This window comes from Arctopsyche grandis, chromosome 6, assembly GCF_051622035.1.
Source record: "Arctopsyche grandis isolate Sample6627 chromosome 6, ASM5162203v2, whole genome shotgun sequence".
NCBI lineage: Eukaryota > Metazoa > Arthropoda > Insecta > Trichoptera > Hydropsychidae > Arctopsyche > Arctopsyche grandis.
Genome location: NC_135360.1, coordinates 31,067,607 through 31,087,032, shown reverse-complemented (window position 1 = coordinate 31,087,032; position 19,426 = coordinate 31,067,607). Strand labels below are relative to the sequence as shown.

At 31.1% G+C, this 19,426-nt stretch overlaps 1 protein-coding gene across 1 annotated transcript in view; it reads right to left on the bottom strand.

Moving 5' to 3' along the window:
* The window catches only part of eag (potassium voltage-gated channel protein ether a go-go), a 159,004-nt gene that overhangs the window by 38,035 nt on the left and 101,543 nt on the right, over positions 1-19,426 (bottom strand). The window contains exon 2 of the mRNA XM_077431973.1: positions 4,430-4,550. Coding sequence (XP_077288099.1) covers positions 4,430-4,550 — 121 coding nt within the window. The remainder of the gene's footprint in view (positions 1-4,429; positions 4,551-19,426) is intronic.

Sequence of the window (19,426 nt, the reverse complement as noted above, 5' to 3'; positions counted from 1 at the left end):
TACCTACTATGTCACCACTATTTTAGTATGATTCAATTCATAGATGTCTCGTTAATTTTCGAGTTTTTCAGTGTCTCGTAATTCAGCGACTTGTATAATTAACCAGCAGCGTGGTCTAGTGGTGAATATTGAATTATCTCGTACTTGATGTTACGAGTTCGATTCCCGCTAAGTCTCGCTATTGGCCAGACCTTGATTTGTCAAGATCAATCGTTTCATATCAGAATTTGCACAATTTTTCTGATTTTCATTGAAACGATTCCTGTAAAATTGGCGTTTCCTTCCCAATTTTCTGTTGCGAACCATTAGTTATTGTTATATCTTAGGTTTCGCCATATTGCTCACCATAGATGTCTCTGTGGTTGTTTATCGAATATAAAATTCGTATTGTTACATGAAAGTTATTCATCGTTATTTATCGTATTAATACGATGTTTGTAATATATGTATATACTGACCATAGATGTCAGATATTTAGATTTACATGTATCTATGTAATAATTATGTGGACCAGGAAGGCGCATTTGGGGTTTACCTGTTAAGCCTTCCTGGTATATTTGTATATACATATGTATGTGAAAATATGTATGTAAAATAAAAAATAAAATAAAAATAAATAAAAATGCTGCATAGTTTGTAATAGGCCTTCCTGGTATATGAATATGTAAAAATAAAAAAAATAAAAAATTTTGTCAAGAAATACAGCATTGTTCGTGCGTATTATTTGACTTTTATTTTATTATTTATTAGCGTTTCGTATTTTGAAATATAAACATTAATAAAATTTTAATATATAATGCGTAAGTTGTTGATATTATTAATTTATTTTTGGTATACGTATATATTTTATGTTAATAGAAATTTATATATTTTAGACTACATAAGTAATTGTCAACGTCATGTTATGGACAACAAAACTTACATTGAATTATATTGTAATAATATTATATAGTTAAATAAGATATAATTTTAAAAATATATATATATTTTACATCCTTTTAATGTCCTCACGCTACATCAGATCGTCTATAGTTACAATTTCATCATAAAAATTACCTTGTATGATCTAATTACTGAGCCATATTATTTTCTGTTTGATTACTATTTACATAAATACCTATACTGGTATACACAATGAATACAATAATATATTTAATTTATTTTAATTATTTATTAAAATAAGCATGGCTGAATTTTACACAAAATATAATACACGTATACTATAATACATATGTATATATATTTATATATAACACTTTGACAAATTATACTGCAAAGCTTTCGAGTATCATTACGGTCCCTTTATATTATAAATAAGCTTAAAATTTCATACGCCTATAATGCGGCTAATAGAAACACGCGTAATATACATATTATATTATAATTACATTAATTACTTAGAAATCCAATTAAACGCGCATCATAATATGTATTACATACAACTGTAACTCAATCACGTCAAATCTACGCATTATACGTGTGTTAATAAATATAATGAAAACATTTACATATAACTTACGTTCTATCGCAATATATGTACATATGTACGTGTGGATTGTATAACATTGTATACGATCATTAACATTTTGCACTCGAAACACTGTAAAACCCACTGAATACAAAACTGTAATTTGACAACAAAGTGTACTGGATTTAACTGGATTTAAACAGCACAGCGAATTTGTATGTAGAATTCAACACTGCAATTGAAGCGTATTAAATTTCTAATTTGCAAATTTGCGTTGTATGGTAACTTTGTCTTTGACTTTGAATGAGGAATTTATTTTAATTAAATTTTATTTTATTTTACAGGTAAGCCCATTTTTACATTATTTATTTATTTCATCGAACATGTACACTCACCTTTACAGATCGCTGTAAGTGAAGAGTGTACTTTACAGATACAATACAATCAATATATGTATGTGCATAAGCATTTATACAAATGTGAATTCATACTAACATCCACAGTGACATCTATGGAGAAATTTTTGCAGCATTTTTATAATCAAATTGGCGATTTTCAAGACGCTGAATAGCTTGAGATTAGCAAGAGGGATAGAGGATGCCTGTTTTACACGAACCGTTTCTGTAAAAATCATTAAAATTGGCAAAATTACATATGAAAAGATCGACCTGGAGTCACAAACTAAGGTTTGGCCAGCAGTGGGACTCTACTGAGACTTGAACCCGTGACCACTGTGCTCGAAACTACTATTCCACGCTGCTGGAATTACAGAATGACAGAGTTTTTAAATTATTAAATGAGTTTTTTTTTTTAATATGGTCTTTAATTCTTTGGTCACCGAATCATTTTGAAAGCTCTATGAAGAGAGATTGTTGATTTGTTCTTCTTTGAAATCTGCAGTATTTTTTACTTTATGTAGGTCTTTAGTATTTATTTTTGAAATAATTGGCATCTCATGTTTTTTTGTTGTGTAGCTGAGTGTTCTCCCTTATCCTTGTATATATTTTCTTTGAATTTGAACAAAAAAAACTAAATTAACAATAATACATGTATTTATAAGATATTTTAGACTTGAGAAAGGCGGCATAGCCGATGGACCCAATTTTATATTTTCCCATGATGCCGTTTTCAGGTTTCCTCTGAGAGGCATTTATGGTATTAAACTTGTACATATATTAATTTATACATACTAAATTTTAAAACCACGACAAAACATCCCCGAATGAAACGCCGAACGATACAACGTCCCCGACATAATGAAAACGCGTCATAATGTCTACGGACAAAATGATAACGCAACATAATATGACATTCACATGTTCAAAAATGAATATTTTTCGAAAACAAAGTAGAAGAATTCAATAAAATGTGACTTTTTCACTTTCTTTATTATTAACCTTTAGTGGGCGTGATTTTCTTCTTTTGAGTAAGTGTACACTAAATTAAAAGTGTTGGTCGTTATGATTATTTTTTACAGTGTCAATTGTAAATGCTTTTCCCAATCAACAGAATTACATAATATGTTATGTTCAATAAGTTATTAAAAGTATCATAATGATCGTAAAGATTTTGAAATATATAATCAAAGTTATTGATATGTTAATAAGAAGACGAGTAAACTACCCTTAAATTTTATTATATTATTATTTTATTAAGACTCTCAGGTACATGTGCTATTTGAATTATTAAAAAAAAACTAATATTCTATAGTTTCATGTGACGATTTGCGGTTTCAAGTAAAGGGTCGACTAAGAAATTCATTTCTAAACATGTGAATGGCATATTATGTCGCGTTATCATTTTGTCCGTAGATATTGTTTTGCGTTATCATTTTGTTCGTTGACATTATGTCGCGTTAACGTTTTGTTCGTAGATATTATGTCGCGTTATCATTTTGTCGGGGACGTTGTATCGTTCGGTGTTTCATCCGGGGACTTTTCGTCGTGACACCATTCCAATAGTAGTGACATAGTTTGATGACATAGTTTGACGATTTGATGAAGAACCGTTTCAATAATGAAATCAGATAAATCGGCAAACTCTGATAGCAAACGATTGACTTGGAGTCACAAATATCCAAGTGTGATCAGCAGAACTACAGATAATACCCGGAATACATTCTTTTCAATCGAGGTCAACCCACAGAATCGAACCCGGCAACCTCTCGGTGGTTAACATTAACGCAGCCGCCAAGTTTTGCTGCTGGGATATGTTTTATTTACAAATTTAACTCGTGATATGATTTTTAAATAAACTATACTTAATTTCAATAGCCTTTGCAATAGTCAAATTTAAATTTATATTCTTATCAGTCGAAAAATTTTGTAGTGAATTTTATTACACAAGCGAATTTTATTGGTCAAATCATTTATCTGACCGATAGGTATCGCTTATTTTTCTCTCAATTGAAATGTATAAGCTGTGAAATGAAATATACATGTATGTAGATGTAAATATATAGTCAATAATTGATTGGGTATTGAATTACACAAGCGAATCTCAAAACAAGCGAATTTTATTGGTCAAAACATTTATCTGACCGATAGGAATCGCTTATTTTTCTCTCAATTGAAATGTATAAGCTGTGAAATGAAATATACATGTATGTAGATATAAATATATAGTCAATAATTGATTGGGTATTGATTCAAGTTTAAAAATAATAATTGAAAGTTTCATTCAGCATTCAGCATTTCAGCATTTGTATAGATAAATATACCAAATCTTAATTTTTCCAAAAAATGTTTCTAACCCCCGAAAGAAAGCCTCCTACTGTGCGATTATACAAGCTTTCACAATTTTCGTACATATGACGTCATCGATGACACATTTGATAGCCTTGGACTAACAACAATATGTTATCGGTTGGTAGCTGAGAATTAAAATTGTGTATTTTTACACGCCACGTTTGTGTATTTTTACAAATGATTGAATCATTATTGAATGAATTGCATCAATTACCTGCATGACTTCTGCATGACTTCGGCTCTGTTGTAGCCGCTGATCTTGCAGAAGGCTTCGTTGCAATAAACTATGGGGAAGTCGACGATTTGGGCGTTCGCTAAGAGGAAACTGCTGTCCGCTGTAAAACAAAGAAAAATAAATTATTATTGAGCAATTGAAACAAATAAAATTTGAGATACATACATAGTTGTCATATATACGCCCACGTGTACGAGTATATTGACATAATAAAGATAGCAAGTTTTTACATTTGATCGTAATATATTTAGCGGGAAGCGTGTAAGCAAAAAAATTCAGGTCAAATGACTATGTATAATATGTGGACGAAAAAAGGGTTCTCCTCGACAAGGTTTTCACATTAAGCGACAGATGTCTTTAATATCGGCCTAGACTAGTAGAAAACTTTGCTTGAATATAAAATAGCTTGAACTATGTACTTACATCAAATTTTATTTCAATTATTAATAACCTATTACATACATATACTATGGAAATTATATAGCCACAGTTACATTACAGAGAGCTCCAAAACATCACTGTCGCCATTCAATTAATTACAAAAATAAAATAATAATACAATACAACACAACATAACATCATCACAATAACAAAATAATAACAACAGCATATCATCACATCTACAATTGTTACAAACAACTATTGGCATTCCTCAACAGCCATTCAACCAGATTAGCATAGTATATATTGAAGAGGTTAATTTCACCATAAATCCGGTTGAGCAGATATATCGCCCTAGATATAGGAGCCGTTGCCAATATATTTGTGCGAGCCACAGGAGGAACAAATAAATTCCTCAGGTCCCTGAATTTACTAGGTGCATAAAATCTAAATTCATTTAGAACCTGAGGATTGTGTATTATCCCATTCAACAGCTTAAAAAAATACCTTCCTAGAAACATAACCCTCCAATGAGTTGAAACCCAACGCCCCTAATAGGATTGCACTAAGATATAGCCAAAGATAATAACCATACAGTTATGATTATGATTATGTATAACTGTAATATATACTTATGTATGTCCACTTTTCATTATTTCTATAAATTTCACGCTAAGCATTAAAATATAATGTTTTGCCTTTAACAAAACTTAAAAATATACTGGTGGCCCGTAATACGTTTATTCTGCTTTTCTAAGATTCTAGATATATCGAACTAAAATAATTGATAACATTTTGTGGATAAAGTCAAACAGAAGTAGTGTTTTTGGAAGTGAAACTTCCGCCACTTTCAAATATAATGACTATAAATATGTATATAAACCAGCAGAAATAAAACAAAAATTATAAGTACCTATGAACGTACATATTGAATTTTTGCACTCTAACCATGAACTGAGTTGAGAAGTTGTTTTTATAAATATAATATAATACTAGCCGGCATTCCAACCCTTTCTAAAACCTATCTTAATTCTAAATTAAGATACTTTGACACAGCACAACAAATTTGGTAAATATTTATAACTGTGGAGATTGCATAGCGGACAAACATTTACCCAGCGTTTCTCGGGAATTTTTATACGGAAACCCATCAATTCCGATCAATTCCGATCAATTCCGGTCAATTTCGAGCTCAGGGCCTGTCTACAACCTGTCTAGGAGTAAATATGTGTATATAATGTATTAAGTACTTGTTCTTAATTGCCAATTGAGCGTTTAATGTCAAGAAATGACAATTAAGAACAAACTTAAGCTGCTAGAATGTCACGTTGCTCGAAATACGAATTCCTCAAATATTAATTGATAGAAATTGTTCGAAACAATTAAACAATTTGTTCAAAAAAATAAAAGTAAAAGTTATCAAAAAGCCTTTGTCGTTTCAGCAAATTATATTTTAAACAATATGTCTTTCTAGTGATTGATTCTCAGCCAATGGCATTCGTACAATGGACCAGAAACCTAATAAATAGATTATGAATTGACTTCGGCTACTCGTCAGGGCGTTTTTGTTTGTAACAATAGAACCAAGAGAGCAAAAAACCTTGTAAAAATAGTTCACATAGTATGATAATAGCCGAAGCCTAACTATGACTAGCTTTTTTTGATGAAAGACAATTGAAAGTCGCAGTTTTGTATTACAACTTCATGAAACGTATTTACGTATTCGGATGACGCCAGGTATTATATATGTATGTATAATATAATATAAAAAAATAAAAACTACAAGCACGTTAAATAAAGTCGAACATTTTTTTCCTATAAAGTAAACCAGAGATTCCGTGCTACGAATGACTCAATAAATTTGCCGGTAAGCAAGCAAGAAAATGTATACATATAATAAATAAAGCACATAATAGTCATAATCGACACCAATCCAAGCCAACTTTCTCCGTATTTAAAAACTCGGAATGCATGCGACACATAATGGCGTGTTTAAGAACCGTTCCGACTTTACACCGCGAATATCACGATAATTCATTCCATAATTTCGACACCCCTAAATAAAATAAAATAATTTTACGATCGCACGCTGTGCATTTTTATACGTTTGCCTGGAAAAAAGTTAATATTTCAGGCGTAAAACTCGGTTCGACAAAAGCCTCGCCCGGCGACAAAAGAGAGCTTTGACATTTTCCGGCACACAAAGCGTTCAGATTTAAGATACACGTCGTGTATGTATGTATAATAAAGCTGCGGTTCTTTTTGACGAATCAGAATCAGAGCACTTTTTGACTGGATTTGCATTAAAATAGCCGAGCCGGAATGTATACGACCATTCATCATATCGGACAGGCCGGAATCCGTATTCAAACCGGCGGTATGCGAATCTGCCGGTTTTTTCGCGAAGCACAATGGCTCCCTAATACACCCCCATTATAATGTATAGACGCGGATGTCCCATAAAATCTGATAAACTATCTATATAAAAAAAATCCACACCATTTTGGAAAAGCTTTAAACTCTTTGTAATATTTTTATTTAAAAATATACATATATCGATAGGTGTTAGTGGCGTGGCGTCATTGGACTAGAAGGATAGTCTCCTAAAATATGTTACTCAAAATTTTAAAATATTGTAGCACATACTAAAAGGAACCGCCATTATAATTGGTTTTCAAGGATTATCTCCAGGCTTAGGTGCTGTCGGCTAACAATAAATACCCCAGAATGGACTTAGCGGTCGGTAACGGCACCCAGCCACTTCCCGCTAAAATTCTCAAAACTGAAAGCGCGAGACCGTGGGACTGCATATCTGGTACTTGATTATAACAATAGGTAAACAAACGTGTCGAGGAACATGCACTGAGCGACTTTCCCTTTATAAGCAGGTACTTAGACCATAACAAGAGATTCTGGACGGAGCACTGGCAGTGTGTGGATCTCCTTAATCACCCAATAAATGCTGTGAAGCGACTTTGGCCTTTTATTTGGATCCAAAATATGCAAAATTTTATATTAAAATACATATAATTTGACATTTAGTGTAGCAGTGAGCATTAAGACTGTAAAGGGTTATCTACATACCTGTTTAAAAAGTTACACGCTCCCCCCCGAGGGGCGTTGAATAATTTGTCAGTTTTTTTACGAGCCGGTAGGTTTATTTCCAGAGCTTTCATGTGACGCGTTGAAATTGTGCGAGTTTCAGCGATTCGGATTTAAAAAAATCAGAATATGTCGTGGGATTTCGACCTATTTATCTACGCCCGGAAACAGTGTGTACGGCAATAATTTTACGCGCAAGGTGTGTCCTAAAAGCTCATTTGTTTTGTTGCGTGCGCGAAAGTCAAAAAAACACAACATGAAAATGGCATTCTTCATTGTTGTGCGCGCCCCTGAACTCTCTGAAAAACAATAGGGAAATGCGAAGTAAATTGAAGAATTTTCCGGAGGCGCGCGAAACGGAAACTGCCTTTGAAGGCGTATAGAAATAGATTTTTTTTAACGCAAACGGGAAAAAAACGTTCAAAATATAGCCTAATGTGACTTTTATGGTGTTGCAAATCCCTATTTTCGAAGCCATATAAAAAATTGGATAAATTCGAATACAAACACTTTCTATTTAAATGTAGATCCCTTCACGTTATATCCCAAGTACTTAAACGGGTCAAACATTTATGTATACGTAAAAATTCGGCTATTACTGTTAAATAAGTATCGATTAATATGATTAACTATTATTTTTAATTTTGGACCAAATCTAGCCTAGCCTGACTTAATATACCCTCTACGTATATATATATATATATATATATATATATATATATATATATATATGTATTTTCATATTTTAATATGCATATAACAGTGCATCTATAACTGTTGAGTATTACTCATGAAAGCTTTAATGAGTATTACTCATGAAAGCGATAATTCATCAACTGTGATGTCAATTACGTCATAATTGACATCTCAACAATAAATCTCACCTAGTCTGACCTAATTTACCCTCTAAATATGTATGTTCATATTTTAATATGCATATAAAAGTGCATCTATAACTGTTCATTACGTAGAGAATCAAAAATAGACTATTCATTAAGAATTACTCATGAAAGCGACTATTCGTGAACTGTGATGTCATTACGTCATAATTGACATCTCAACACTAAACATTTTATATTTATTTATTAACTACAGTTAAGCTATGTTAAAAGTTAAAATATATATACATACATACATATATGTATATGAAGAAAACAATTAAAAGATGCCAAAATAAAAATTAGATATCAAAATTTAAAACAATATAAAGCATGAAAATAATGTAAAGTATAGAATAAAAGAACATAGAAAAAATCAATTAAATGTGTAAAAACATTTACGATCTCAAACTGAATAATCCCTCAACCAGATCAGCATATTTTAAATTGAAAAAATTCAAATTAACAGAAATCTGGTTGAGGAAATTGATACCCCGAGCAACAGGCGACGAAACCATCAAATTGGTAAGTGATGGTAAAAAGTATATGATATAATTAGTGATGGTAAAATAAATAAAATGCATACATAACAGTCAACATTATAAAATGCATATTCATAGTCTTCAATTTCGACAGAAATAAACCGTTAAATAATTATTCTATTAAAATTTTAAATCATTATACGTAACACTAAGAAAGTTTCATTCCAAAAAGCTTGTATTAACATTTAAATTTATTTGTAATATTATAAATTTTCATGTCGAAAGATGATATTATTTAAAGATATAAATATGAAAATCCAACTTGTATTCTAATGTTTTTTATTTATTACATCAATCGCCTTTACATTTCGCTTTAAAGCGACGAGTGTACTAATACAGATACATTACAATAATACAATAAATACAATTGAATTCATACAAAAATCATCCAGTGATATCTATGTAGACATTTTTGCAGCATTTTATATGTATTACAGAAATTAGCGAACCTCAAGACGCTGAATAACTTGAAATTTGCAAGAGAGATTGGAAAGGAAATGCCAATTTACATGAGCCGTTTCAATGAAAATCATAAAAATTTGAAAACTCTGGTAAGAAACGATCGAGCTGGAGTCACAAACCAAGGTCTGGCCAACAGTTACTAGTGGGAATCGAACCGTGACAACTCTGCTCGAAAGCATAATATGCTTATCCCACTAGTCCACGCTGTTTGTAATCAAAAAATATTTACATTTACATGTACATACAAATTTATGATGGAAAAATTAAATATTTATAATAAAATTCTTTATCTTTTTAAAAGGCTTTTCTATGTTTCACTTCGCTTATTGGTCTGACAACATATTATATTACTAGCTGTATTACCCAGCTTCGCTCGGTATTTGTAATATAAACCGCTTAAACATGACTAATCTAATAGTAAATATTTTATTAAATTTATTTGAATAGTTTTATTTTATATAAATTTATTTGAATACTCATTTGTTTTTTTTTTAATAAAATGACTGTCACGAATAAACAAACATATACAGTAAGTCTCTTTCGAAATTATATGTATACCAGAATCCGGTGCCTGCGCCCCCTAAGGCTTCGCCCTCGGTACCTTTGCCCCCAGGGACTTCGAATCCTTTGAATCGAAAAAAATCGAATTATTTGTTCGATGACGTCACGGATTTACGACCCAACGAACGAAGGTTACATACATACATACATACAAAGTCTCTTTCCAAATTATATATTAGATATCCTACATTCTTCGGATCGTTTTGAAACTTTGCCATTTTGCGTGGTTTGGTCAACAATTGATATTCAAATCAATTCCGTCAATATTTTAGTGGTCAGTAGTTTTATATGTTTGACGTTCCGCCACCCTCTCGTTTTGTCAGATTTTAATTGTTAAAATTAAATTAAATTGCCTATAACTTTCTTTTTCACACTATATCTTATAAAATTTGCATTATAGGCTCTCATTATCTCTCATATATACATTTTTAATTCAATTCAAACATTTTTTATCAACGCTGGCATAAATGATAATAATAAATTGCTTAACAAAAATATAAATAATAAATGATTCGGTTAAAAGTTCACATTATAAATTTTATAAGTATTCCATGAAATTTTCCCGTTTCGTATTTGAATTCAGTTTTCAGTCGGAAAACTAAATTCCTTTGACGGGATAAGTTAATTATAAATATGTTGTTTCACTTTGAATTTATAATAATATTACAGAAAGTTCGAATGAAGTGTATGCTAACTGTAATGTTGCCTCAACTTATTAATTTGTATTTTGTTTGGGAAAACTCCACCAAGCCCGGATATCCAAACATTTGCTCGAACATAATTAATTGATTCAATTTAAAACATTTTCGCGCATTATAAAATGCAAATTTTATTTATTTTTAATCCGGCAATCGGTCAGTTGAGAGCGCAGCGTGAAAAATTCGCAAGGTTTCGACTTTGTTCACCTTTAATTAAATTTATGTAAATAACTGTAACATATTATAAATATTTTTTAAGCAAAATACAGTAAACTTTTGATGGTGAAAAACACGACACGACGGTCTCTATAAATAAAGAAAAATAAGTATCGCTCGAGGGTTTGGCGTGGAGATTATGCAAAATGTAAACATTTTACTTTTTTTCCCGAGTGCCGGGTTAATAACGGAGAGTAAGCGATTTCAGGATATTATTATTTATAGGCTTAATGAGCTACGGGAGTGAATAATAATTATTAAAAAATAATAAGCAACACAGGCCGATATCGGTTTTTTTAAATAAATTTTTAATGTATTCATTTTTTTATTGAAATCTGACCGTATTAAAAATTGCATACAATATTAAGAGGGCTGGATACCTGAAACCTTAATTTTGTTGCCGTTTCTTTCTTTGATATATATATATTGAGTGAATGCGACAATATATATCAATATATATGTACATATATTGAGTGAATGATACAGTTGCGCCTCAACCAGATAATACCTATTTTAAATCGACAAAATCGAGGTTTCGTATTCACCAGTTTTCTCCTCCGAAACTGAACCAATTTAAAAAAAAAATTTCATCATCGATATGAGAAATATATTATCTATGTTTGTGTCTTCGAATTTTTTTAAAAATCAACCGTTAAATTAGCACGCTGGACTCTTTTCGTGGGTGTAAAAACGAGGCGATTTTTTAGATGTTTGCTAACTCCTATAAAAAATAACTAATCAAAAAAATAAATATGCCTATGGTGGTTATTCATAGCATATTAAAAAATAATTTCTCTAGTGACATAATTGAGGAAGGGAGAAGTCTAATACGTTTGTATGGACAAGGCGCTGGGGTCCAGCCCTCTTAAGAGAGTGTAATTTTAAATGCAAAATACATATTCAATAAAAATACTCCAACTCGAAATAAAATCAAATGAACTAAGCAAATCTTAACAAACCAAAACCAAACACAGAAAAATCCATATTACGACATACATATTTTCACTTTATCTCTCCCCACCAAATGACCAAACACACGCCAAAAAGTGACCGTTGACGTCACGCCATTTCACATGTCGGAAGAGTTGCGTGTCGTAAAAGGAGCTATCGTAAAAACGCGCCACGCTTTCCCACGGGATTTTCCGCACAAGGAGATTTCACCTTATCGGCGGATCGGACGAATTTTCCGAGACTTCGGGTGATCGGTGAATTTTTCCCGTCGCGTTAAATCGCCTTGTCACAACTTTCCGACCGAGACGTTTTGACAGTTGCCTCGTAAGTGAGACAGGACCAATTCAAGTGTTATATTGGGTTAAAATAAATGTCAATTATTTATATTTCCATGTGATGTTGCTATGAGAAAGAATATACATACATAGATATTTATTTATTTATTTTATTCTAAACAGACCATTGTGGCATAACAGGAATTCCTAAAGCGCCACAATGGTCAAAAAATATAACACAAAAAAAAACAAAATAACAATTAAACATAAATTAATACATAACGAAAATAATAAACTCATCAATAATATACATAAAAAAAATACATTTGAACATAAACATAAATACATCCATACATAAACATAAAAAATAACATTTAATAATAACAGATAAAGTAAAAATATCAAATAAAATATAGCATAAGGAATGCCTTGCACCTACAGCCAGTTTCAATAAATATATAAGAAACAACTACAAATACAAAACATCCCTGTAAGGCCCAAATGGAAGAGAATTAGTCAAAATTTCACTCATAAATCACAATCAATCATGAAAACAATGATGAGCGCAGACTACCAGATAAATGGGTTAGAGTAATTTCCGACAATTTACGCTCACTAAGGTGGAAAATATCACATTCAGTCTCGGCAGCAACGATTTCATTAAGAAGTCGAATAGCTCTTGGAATCGGAGCCATTCGAAAAAGGACTGCTCCAGCAACAACGGGCATGACGTATTACCACGTAAGAGCAGGAGAACGAAACGAACTAAAGAGAAGTTTCTCCGAAGTTCAAGGGAATTATACTCAAGCATGCCCAAAAGGAAAGGAGTGGGGTAGAGATATGGGTAATACCCATATTCTTTCCTATATAGGAAACGAAGAAATGCTTTTTGCACTTTCTCAATCATCAGAGAGTAATTTGCTTCATGCGGATTCATAATTTGCTTCATGCGGATATATAACCAGCAACAAATCTTAGTGGTTAGCGTGTAATAGTATGAATTGAGGGGTCATGGGCTCAATCCCTGACCAGGTAGTGCTGGCCAGAATGCTGGATATATGCATGTAAGCGCGAGGTCTAGTGGTGAGTGTTGTATTCTTTCGTACAAGGTGTCACGGGTTCTATTCCCACTAGAGTCTCGTTGTTGTCCAGACCTTGGTTTGTCGAGGTCGATCGTTTCATATCAGAATTTGCCAATTTTTCTGATTTTCATTGAAACGGCTCCTGTAAAATTGTGTTTTCCTATCCAATTTTATATTGCAAACTTTGAGTTATTGTTATATCTCAGGTTTCGCCAGATTTCTCTCCATAGATGTCTCTGTGGATGATTATTGAATGTAAAAATTCGTATTGCTACATGAAAAATTTTATTGATCGTATTGTTTACGAAGTTTGTACTGTCTGACCATATATGTCAGGTGTTGTTTCGACTTACATGTGTATGTATGTTATAATTAAGTATTTAATATACATATGTAATATATAATTTCTCGAGTCTTAATCTATTAATAGGTAGTGCTGGCCAGAAATTGCATAAATGTATGTAAGTGCGTGGTCTAGTGGTGAGTGTTGTATTCTTTCGATGTCACGAGTTCGATTCCCACTAGAGTCTAGTTGTTGTCCAGACCTTGGTTTGTCGAGGTCGATCGTTTCTTATCAGAATTTGTCAAATTTTCTGATTTTCATTGAAACTGTTCCTGTAAAATTGGCTTTTCCTATCCAATTTTCCATTGCAAACCTTGAGTTATCGTTATATCTCAGGTTTCACCAGGATTTCTCTCCATAGATGTGTCTTTGGATGTTTATTGAATGTAATAATCGTATTGTTACATGAAAAATGTTATTGATCGTATTGTATACGATATTTCTAATGTCTGACCATAGATGTCAGGCAAAGTTTCAAAACGATCGGAAGACTAGGAATTTTAGCTCAATCGTTTGCGATTGTGCTCAATCGTTTTATTTTGCTTTTCTGAGATTCTGGACATGTCGAATTAAAATAACAGCAATAGTGTTTTTGTAATCGAAAATTGCACTTCCGCCACTTTCAAATATAACGGCTCATTTGTAAATATAATTGTATTTGTAAAATATTAAGAATTGTTAAAAAAAAAACTGTTTTTATTTGTAATAAATAAAACATTCTTTGACCTTTAAAGTGTCAATTTGACGTAGATAAACAAAATGTCAAATTCTGTACTTGAAATGTGTGTGTGTGTTTTATGCTATTATTGTCGAGAAGGGTTTTTATTAGGTGACGGAACGGGAAAATGCTCGATGAGTTTCCGCACATTTTCCGGAAAAACCTTTCGATGCTTGCCGTTTGCTATATTTAGAAACATTCCACGTAAGAACTCCACAGCTTACATTTTATTATGATAGTAAACGATTTTCTTTAGTGAGTGGTCTGAAAATTATTTTTTATACATTTGAGTTGACATCAAAGAAATATTCCTTATATTAAAAAAATAGATAAAAGGTCATACACATATAAGATAATCTTATAATTGTACATATGTTACGGTTGAAGTGTATCTTCCTGTTGTAATATATTTTGACTATTTGGAATATATTCCATCTAACCTGGCACCAACTTCCGTTATAGTTGAAGCGTATTCTCAGTTGTAATATATTTTGACTACTTGGAATATATTCCGTCAAACCCACTTCAGTTAATACATATATATGGTGAAATATATTCCAACTGATCAAAATATATGACAACTGAAAATACAGTTCAATTATAAGTTGGTACCAGGTTTTATGGAGAGGTTAGGCTTTCGTGAAAACGTCACTCGACTAGTAAATTAAGTTGGAAAGTCACATTTTTGTATTGAACGCATTCTTAGAGCTATCGTAAATAGGTACTCATTACCTTTATTCGTAATACCTAGCAAATATTAACGCATTGTTGAGTTCTAAAGCATTCTTAAAAACATCAGAGCTGTCAAAACTCAACTGTTATATTACAACTGGTGCACACTGTCTAAAGTGTATTTGCGCTTGTAGAGATACATATAATATACTAGTTGAATTGTATTCGAATACGAATGACCTAAAACGCCAGTTGGAATATATTTCAACTGAAAATACTCTTTGAATGTAACACATACATATATGTAGGTACATTGTAAACGTCAATCGCTTCAATAATATGTAATTTAATTTTATATTGTCATTAAATAAAATGTCAACAAATCGAACGTCATAATATTGTACATTAATTTTCACATCAAGGTTGATTCTTTACCTTTGATATATATATATGTATAACAGTGTATGAACATACATCTATTGAATGTAAAATTTATATAATATAATTGAATTCTTGCCTTGAATTCGACATGTTCTCACATGTCGTCATTTTACTTTGTTGTAATTCGATATATACATATATCACAGTGAAATTATAACAGCAGGGAAATTATAATTTCACTGACGTTTTTGTAAAAGCATAACTAAAATATCATAGTATCTTAGCAACTAACATTTTTTTAAGGTTAGGTTAAGTTAAGGTTGGTGTTATTTATTTAAGGTTAGGTTGGGTTATGTAAGGGTTGGTTTTATTTATTTAAGATTAGGTTGTTAGGGTTGGTAGTACGTTGTAATTCCATTGTTATATTCGTACTCATTGCTTGAGTCAGTGAAATTATAATTTCGCTGACAATAACAGTTTCACTGTAACATATAGATACACGGATTCAAATGACTTTCAAGCACTTCCTATTATATAAATATACGTATTGATTTAAACACACTTGCTCTGACGCAAACGTACAATGTAGATAAATTCAAGGGATGTCCGCTTCAAGGGATGTCCCTCGAATTTATTTCGAAGTTTAAACGAGAAAACTTTCACGTTATTGAACTTAAAATATATAACATGGAATCGGCAATTTAATAAAATTCGCATCAAACACAGGTATCAGCATCGTTCACGCTTTACATACATAAAAATATATAACACATTTTTTTTAACGTTCGGAATTTTTCCGGCGCGCTTCATTGAAACTTTTTCGTGTAAAATTTTACGTCATGATATTATGGTTGTCGGGTCGTATAATACAATACCGAAGAAATTTCTCAAATGAAAATTTCGCTCACGTACACGCTAAACGACACGCCGTTTTCAAAATGGGCCGATTTAAAAATGTGTGTTTTATTAAAATTTATACAAATTAGCTGAAAGCAGGTTATCGAATGGTGATACGATATGCATGTGTATGTACATATGTATGTATGTATATTCGTCACGGATGATTCGCGTTTGTAAGAAATGCGATACGGTCCCTGGAGGATTTCCACGTGTGCCAAGTTTGTTCGGCGCAAAAAGGAAAACTCGACGGTTAAGCGAACGAAAGGCAAAAAAGGGTGAAAAAAATAACAAAACAAAAAAAGGAAACAAAGCGACCGCTTTGTATATTCCTAGTTTCGTATCCGGAACAATAAAAGAGAACAACCACTTGTGCAATAAAATACTGAAGGGAGCTTTATCGAATTTGTCTTAAATATACATTTTTTTTATTCGTACTTACAAATGGAAATATACTTATGACCTAAAGAAGAAAATGTTTTTATTTATACCTCAATTTATTTAGTGTATTTATTTGGCTTTGATATTTTTCAACTTTATTTTATTTAGAACATAAAATTTGTAAAAAGTATTTTTATATCACGTAAAAAATGACAACTTAATATTTCATCGGTTATATCTGTGTACATGTATATCAAAATATGAATTTTCCAAAATGTATCCAATTACTGTTTGGATTGGATTCATCTAAATATATATTCTTTGAAAATAATATATCACTCACGTGTTTATCCTAATCTAATATATAATTTCGAAAGAGACTTGACAACAAGTCGTAGTTTCTATGACGATTCGATATATATGTATATATATATTTTTTTCGATTCAAATAAATTTAATAAAAAAACAAATGAATATTTACTATTAGATTCGCCATGTTTAAGCTATTTATATTACAAATACTGAGCGAAGCCGGGTAAAAAAACTAGTGGTTAATTAATACATATGTATGTAACAAATACAATAAAAAAATATGTAAATAGAATTTGATATTGCAATTTTTATTTTAACTAACAATTATTTTTAATATTGTTTATATAATTTAACATATCATTATATTAATAAACCCGAACGTCGAACTTTAAGAAAAATATAAAAGCTTTACTAAACATCTTATATGGAAATAAGTCAACTAAACGTCCACACTTAAATCTTGACATTTCCAAGTGCGTTTACGAATGCAAAATAAATTTTAGCAACCGTGAAAATTTTCAACAGACTTTATATACTTTTATCTCTCAAACTCGTACTATAAAATTCCACACAATTTAGCAATTCCTGTAACACAATAACTCGCATAACGTTTGCGATCTTCGCACACCCATTAAAATCAGTGCGTTTGTTTGCTCGCTATATTAGAACTGTTTCAACACAACGAGAAGATAAGACAACACACAACTTCAAAGGGTTGACCATTTCGCCATTGCGCCAACTCCAACCCTCTAAACTCCTTTAAACAAACATACTTTAAATGGAAAAATAACATTAGGAGAAACACGTTTACGAATTCGACAAGAGGCGAACGATACGATAAATACGATACGATGCGTGTGAATTGTATTAAATATGCAAACGTATTATACATATATTACAATGTAGTCTCCCATTATCAAGGCTAATGATGGGAAAAGAAGGCACGGATAATTGAAAAACAAGGATAACCCGAACTATCAATTTTAATGTACGATTACATGTTTCTAAAACAGACAACGGACTTAAAAGTATTTCATGTGAATTATTAATTAAACTAAGAATGTCACGTTTGATTTTATGATGCATTTGAAATTTGATCTTTATATATCGAAACGATTTTCTTAAAAGCTGTTATACTGTTATATTCGAATCTCCATTAGTTGATTTATTCCAATAAATCATTAAAAGATTTTTGATATCATCGGGTAAATTGTTCGAAAGTCAATTGCTTGAATTTTTTATTATTTATTTAATGTAAATTGACATGACAATTTATTTATTTATTTATAAATATACATGCGGCCGCAAGGACCATTAAACCATCGTATAATAGAACAGTAATAAAAAACAATATTAATATAGGAATAGAAAATAGGAGTTTTAAACAATGAAGATACCCTAAGTGAATAAATAAATGAAATAAAAACAATAAAATAAAATGCATTCAGCCTTTGTACATACTATTAGAGAAATGATAATAAAACAATTTTTGAAAATTTTGTTTACTAATATAAAATAGATCAAATTGGTTAAAGTTATGTAAGTATATAGTTTGTGTCATTTAAAGAACGTGTATATTGAGCAACATTATACAAGCGATTGTTTTTTGATAAATTGATTTCGAAAAATAAGCTTTCCAGCATTTTACTGACAACCTATTTTAACTAATATTTATTTATCTGAGTTTAAGTTTGTATCATTGTGGCATTGCAAGAGTCTCTAATGCGCCACAATGGTCGAAAAATAATAATATAATAAGGGTATTTCCAGACAAATTAGGTATTTATCACGATATAATATGTAAATGACCATCTCTAAAACATTTCGCCTTCCAAATAAAAAGAGTGCTCTTCTCTAAAATAGCTTGCAAGATATAATCAGGGTCCTCCTGGAAAATCAAAAGTTAAATGAGCTACCAGTAACAAAAATAAAATTTGATAGTGAATTTAAAATGTATCAAACAATGAATTTAAAACGTACAACCAACCCTAAAAATCTATTCTTAAATTAAAAGGGCCAACCCTAACTTAACCTAACCAAACCTAACCTTTAAATAATACCAACCCTAATAATTTAATATTAAATGAATAAAACCAACCCTGAAAATGTAACTTGTTATTATTT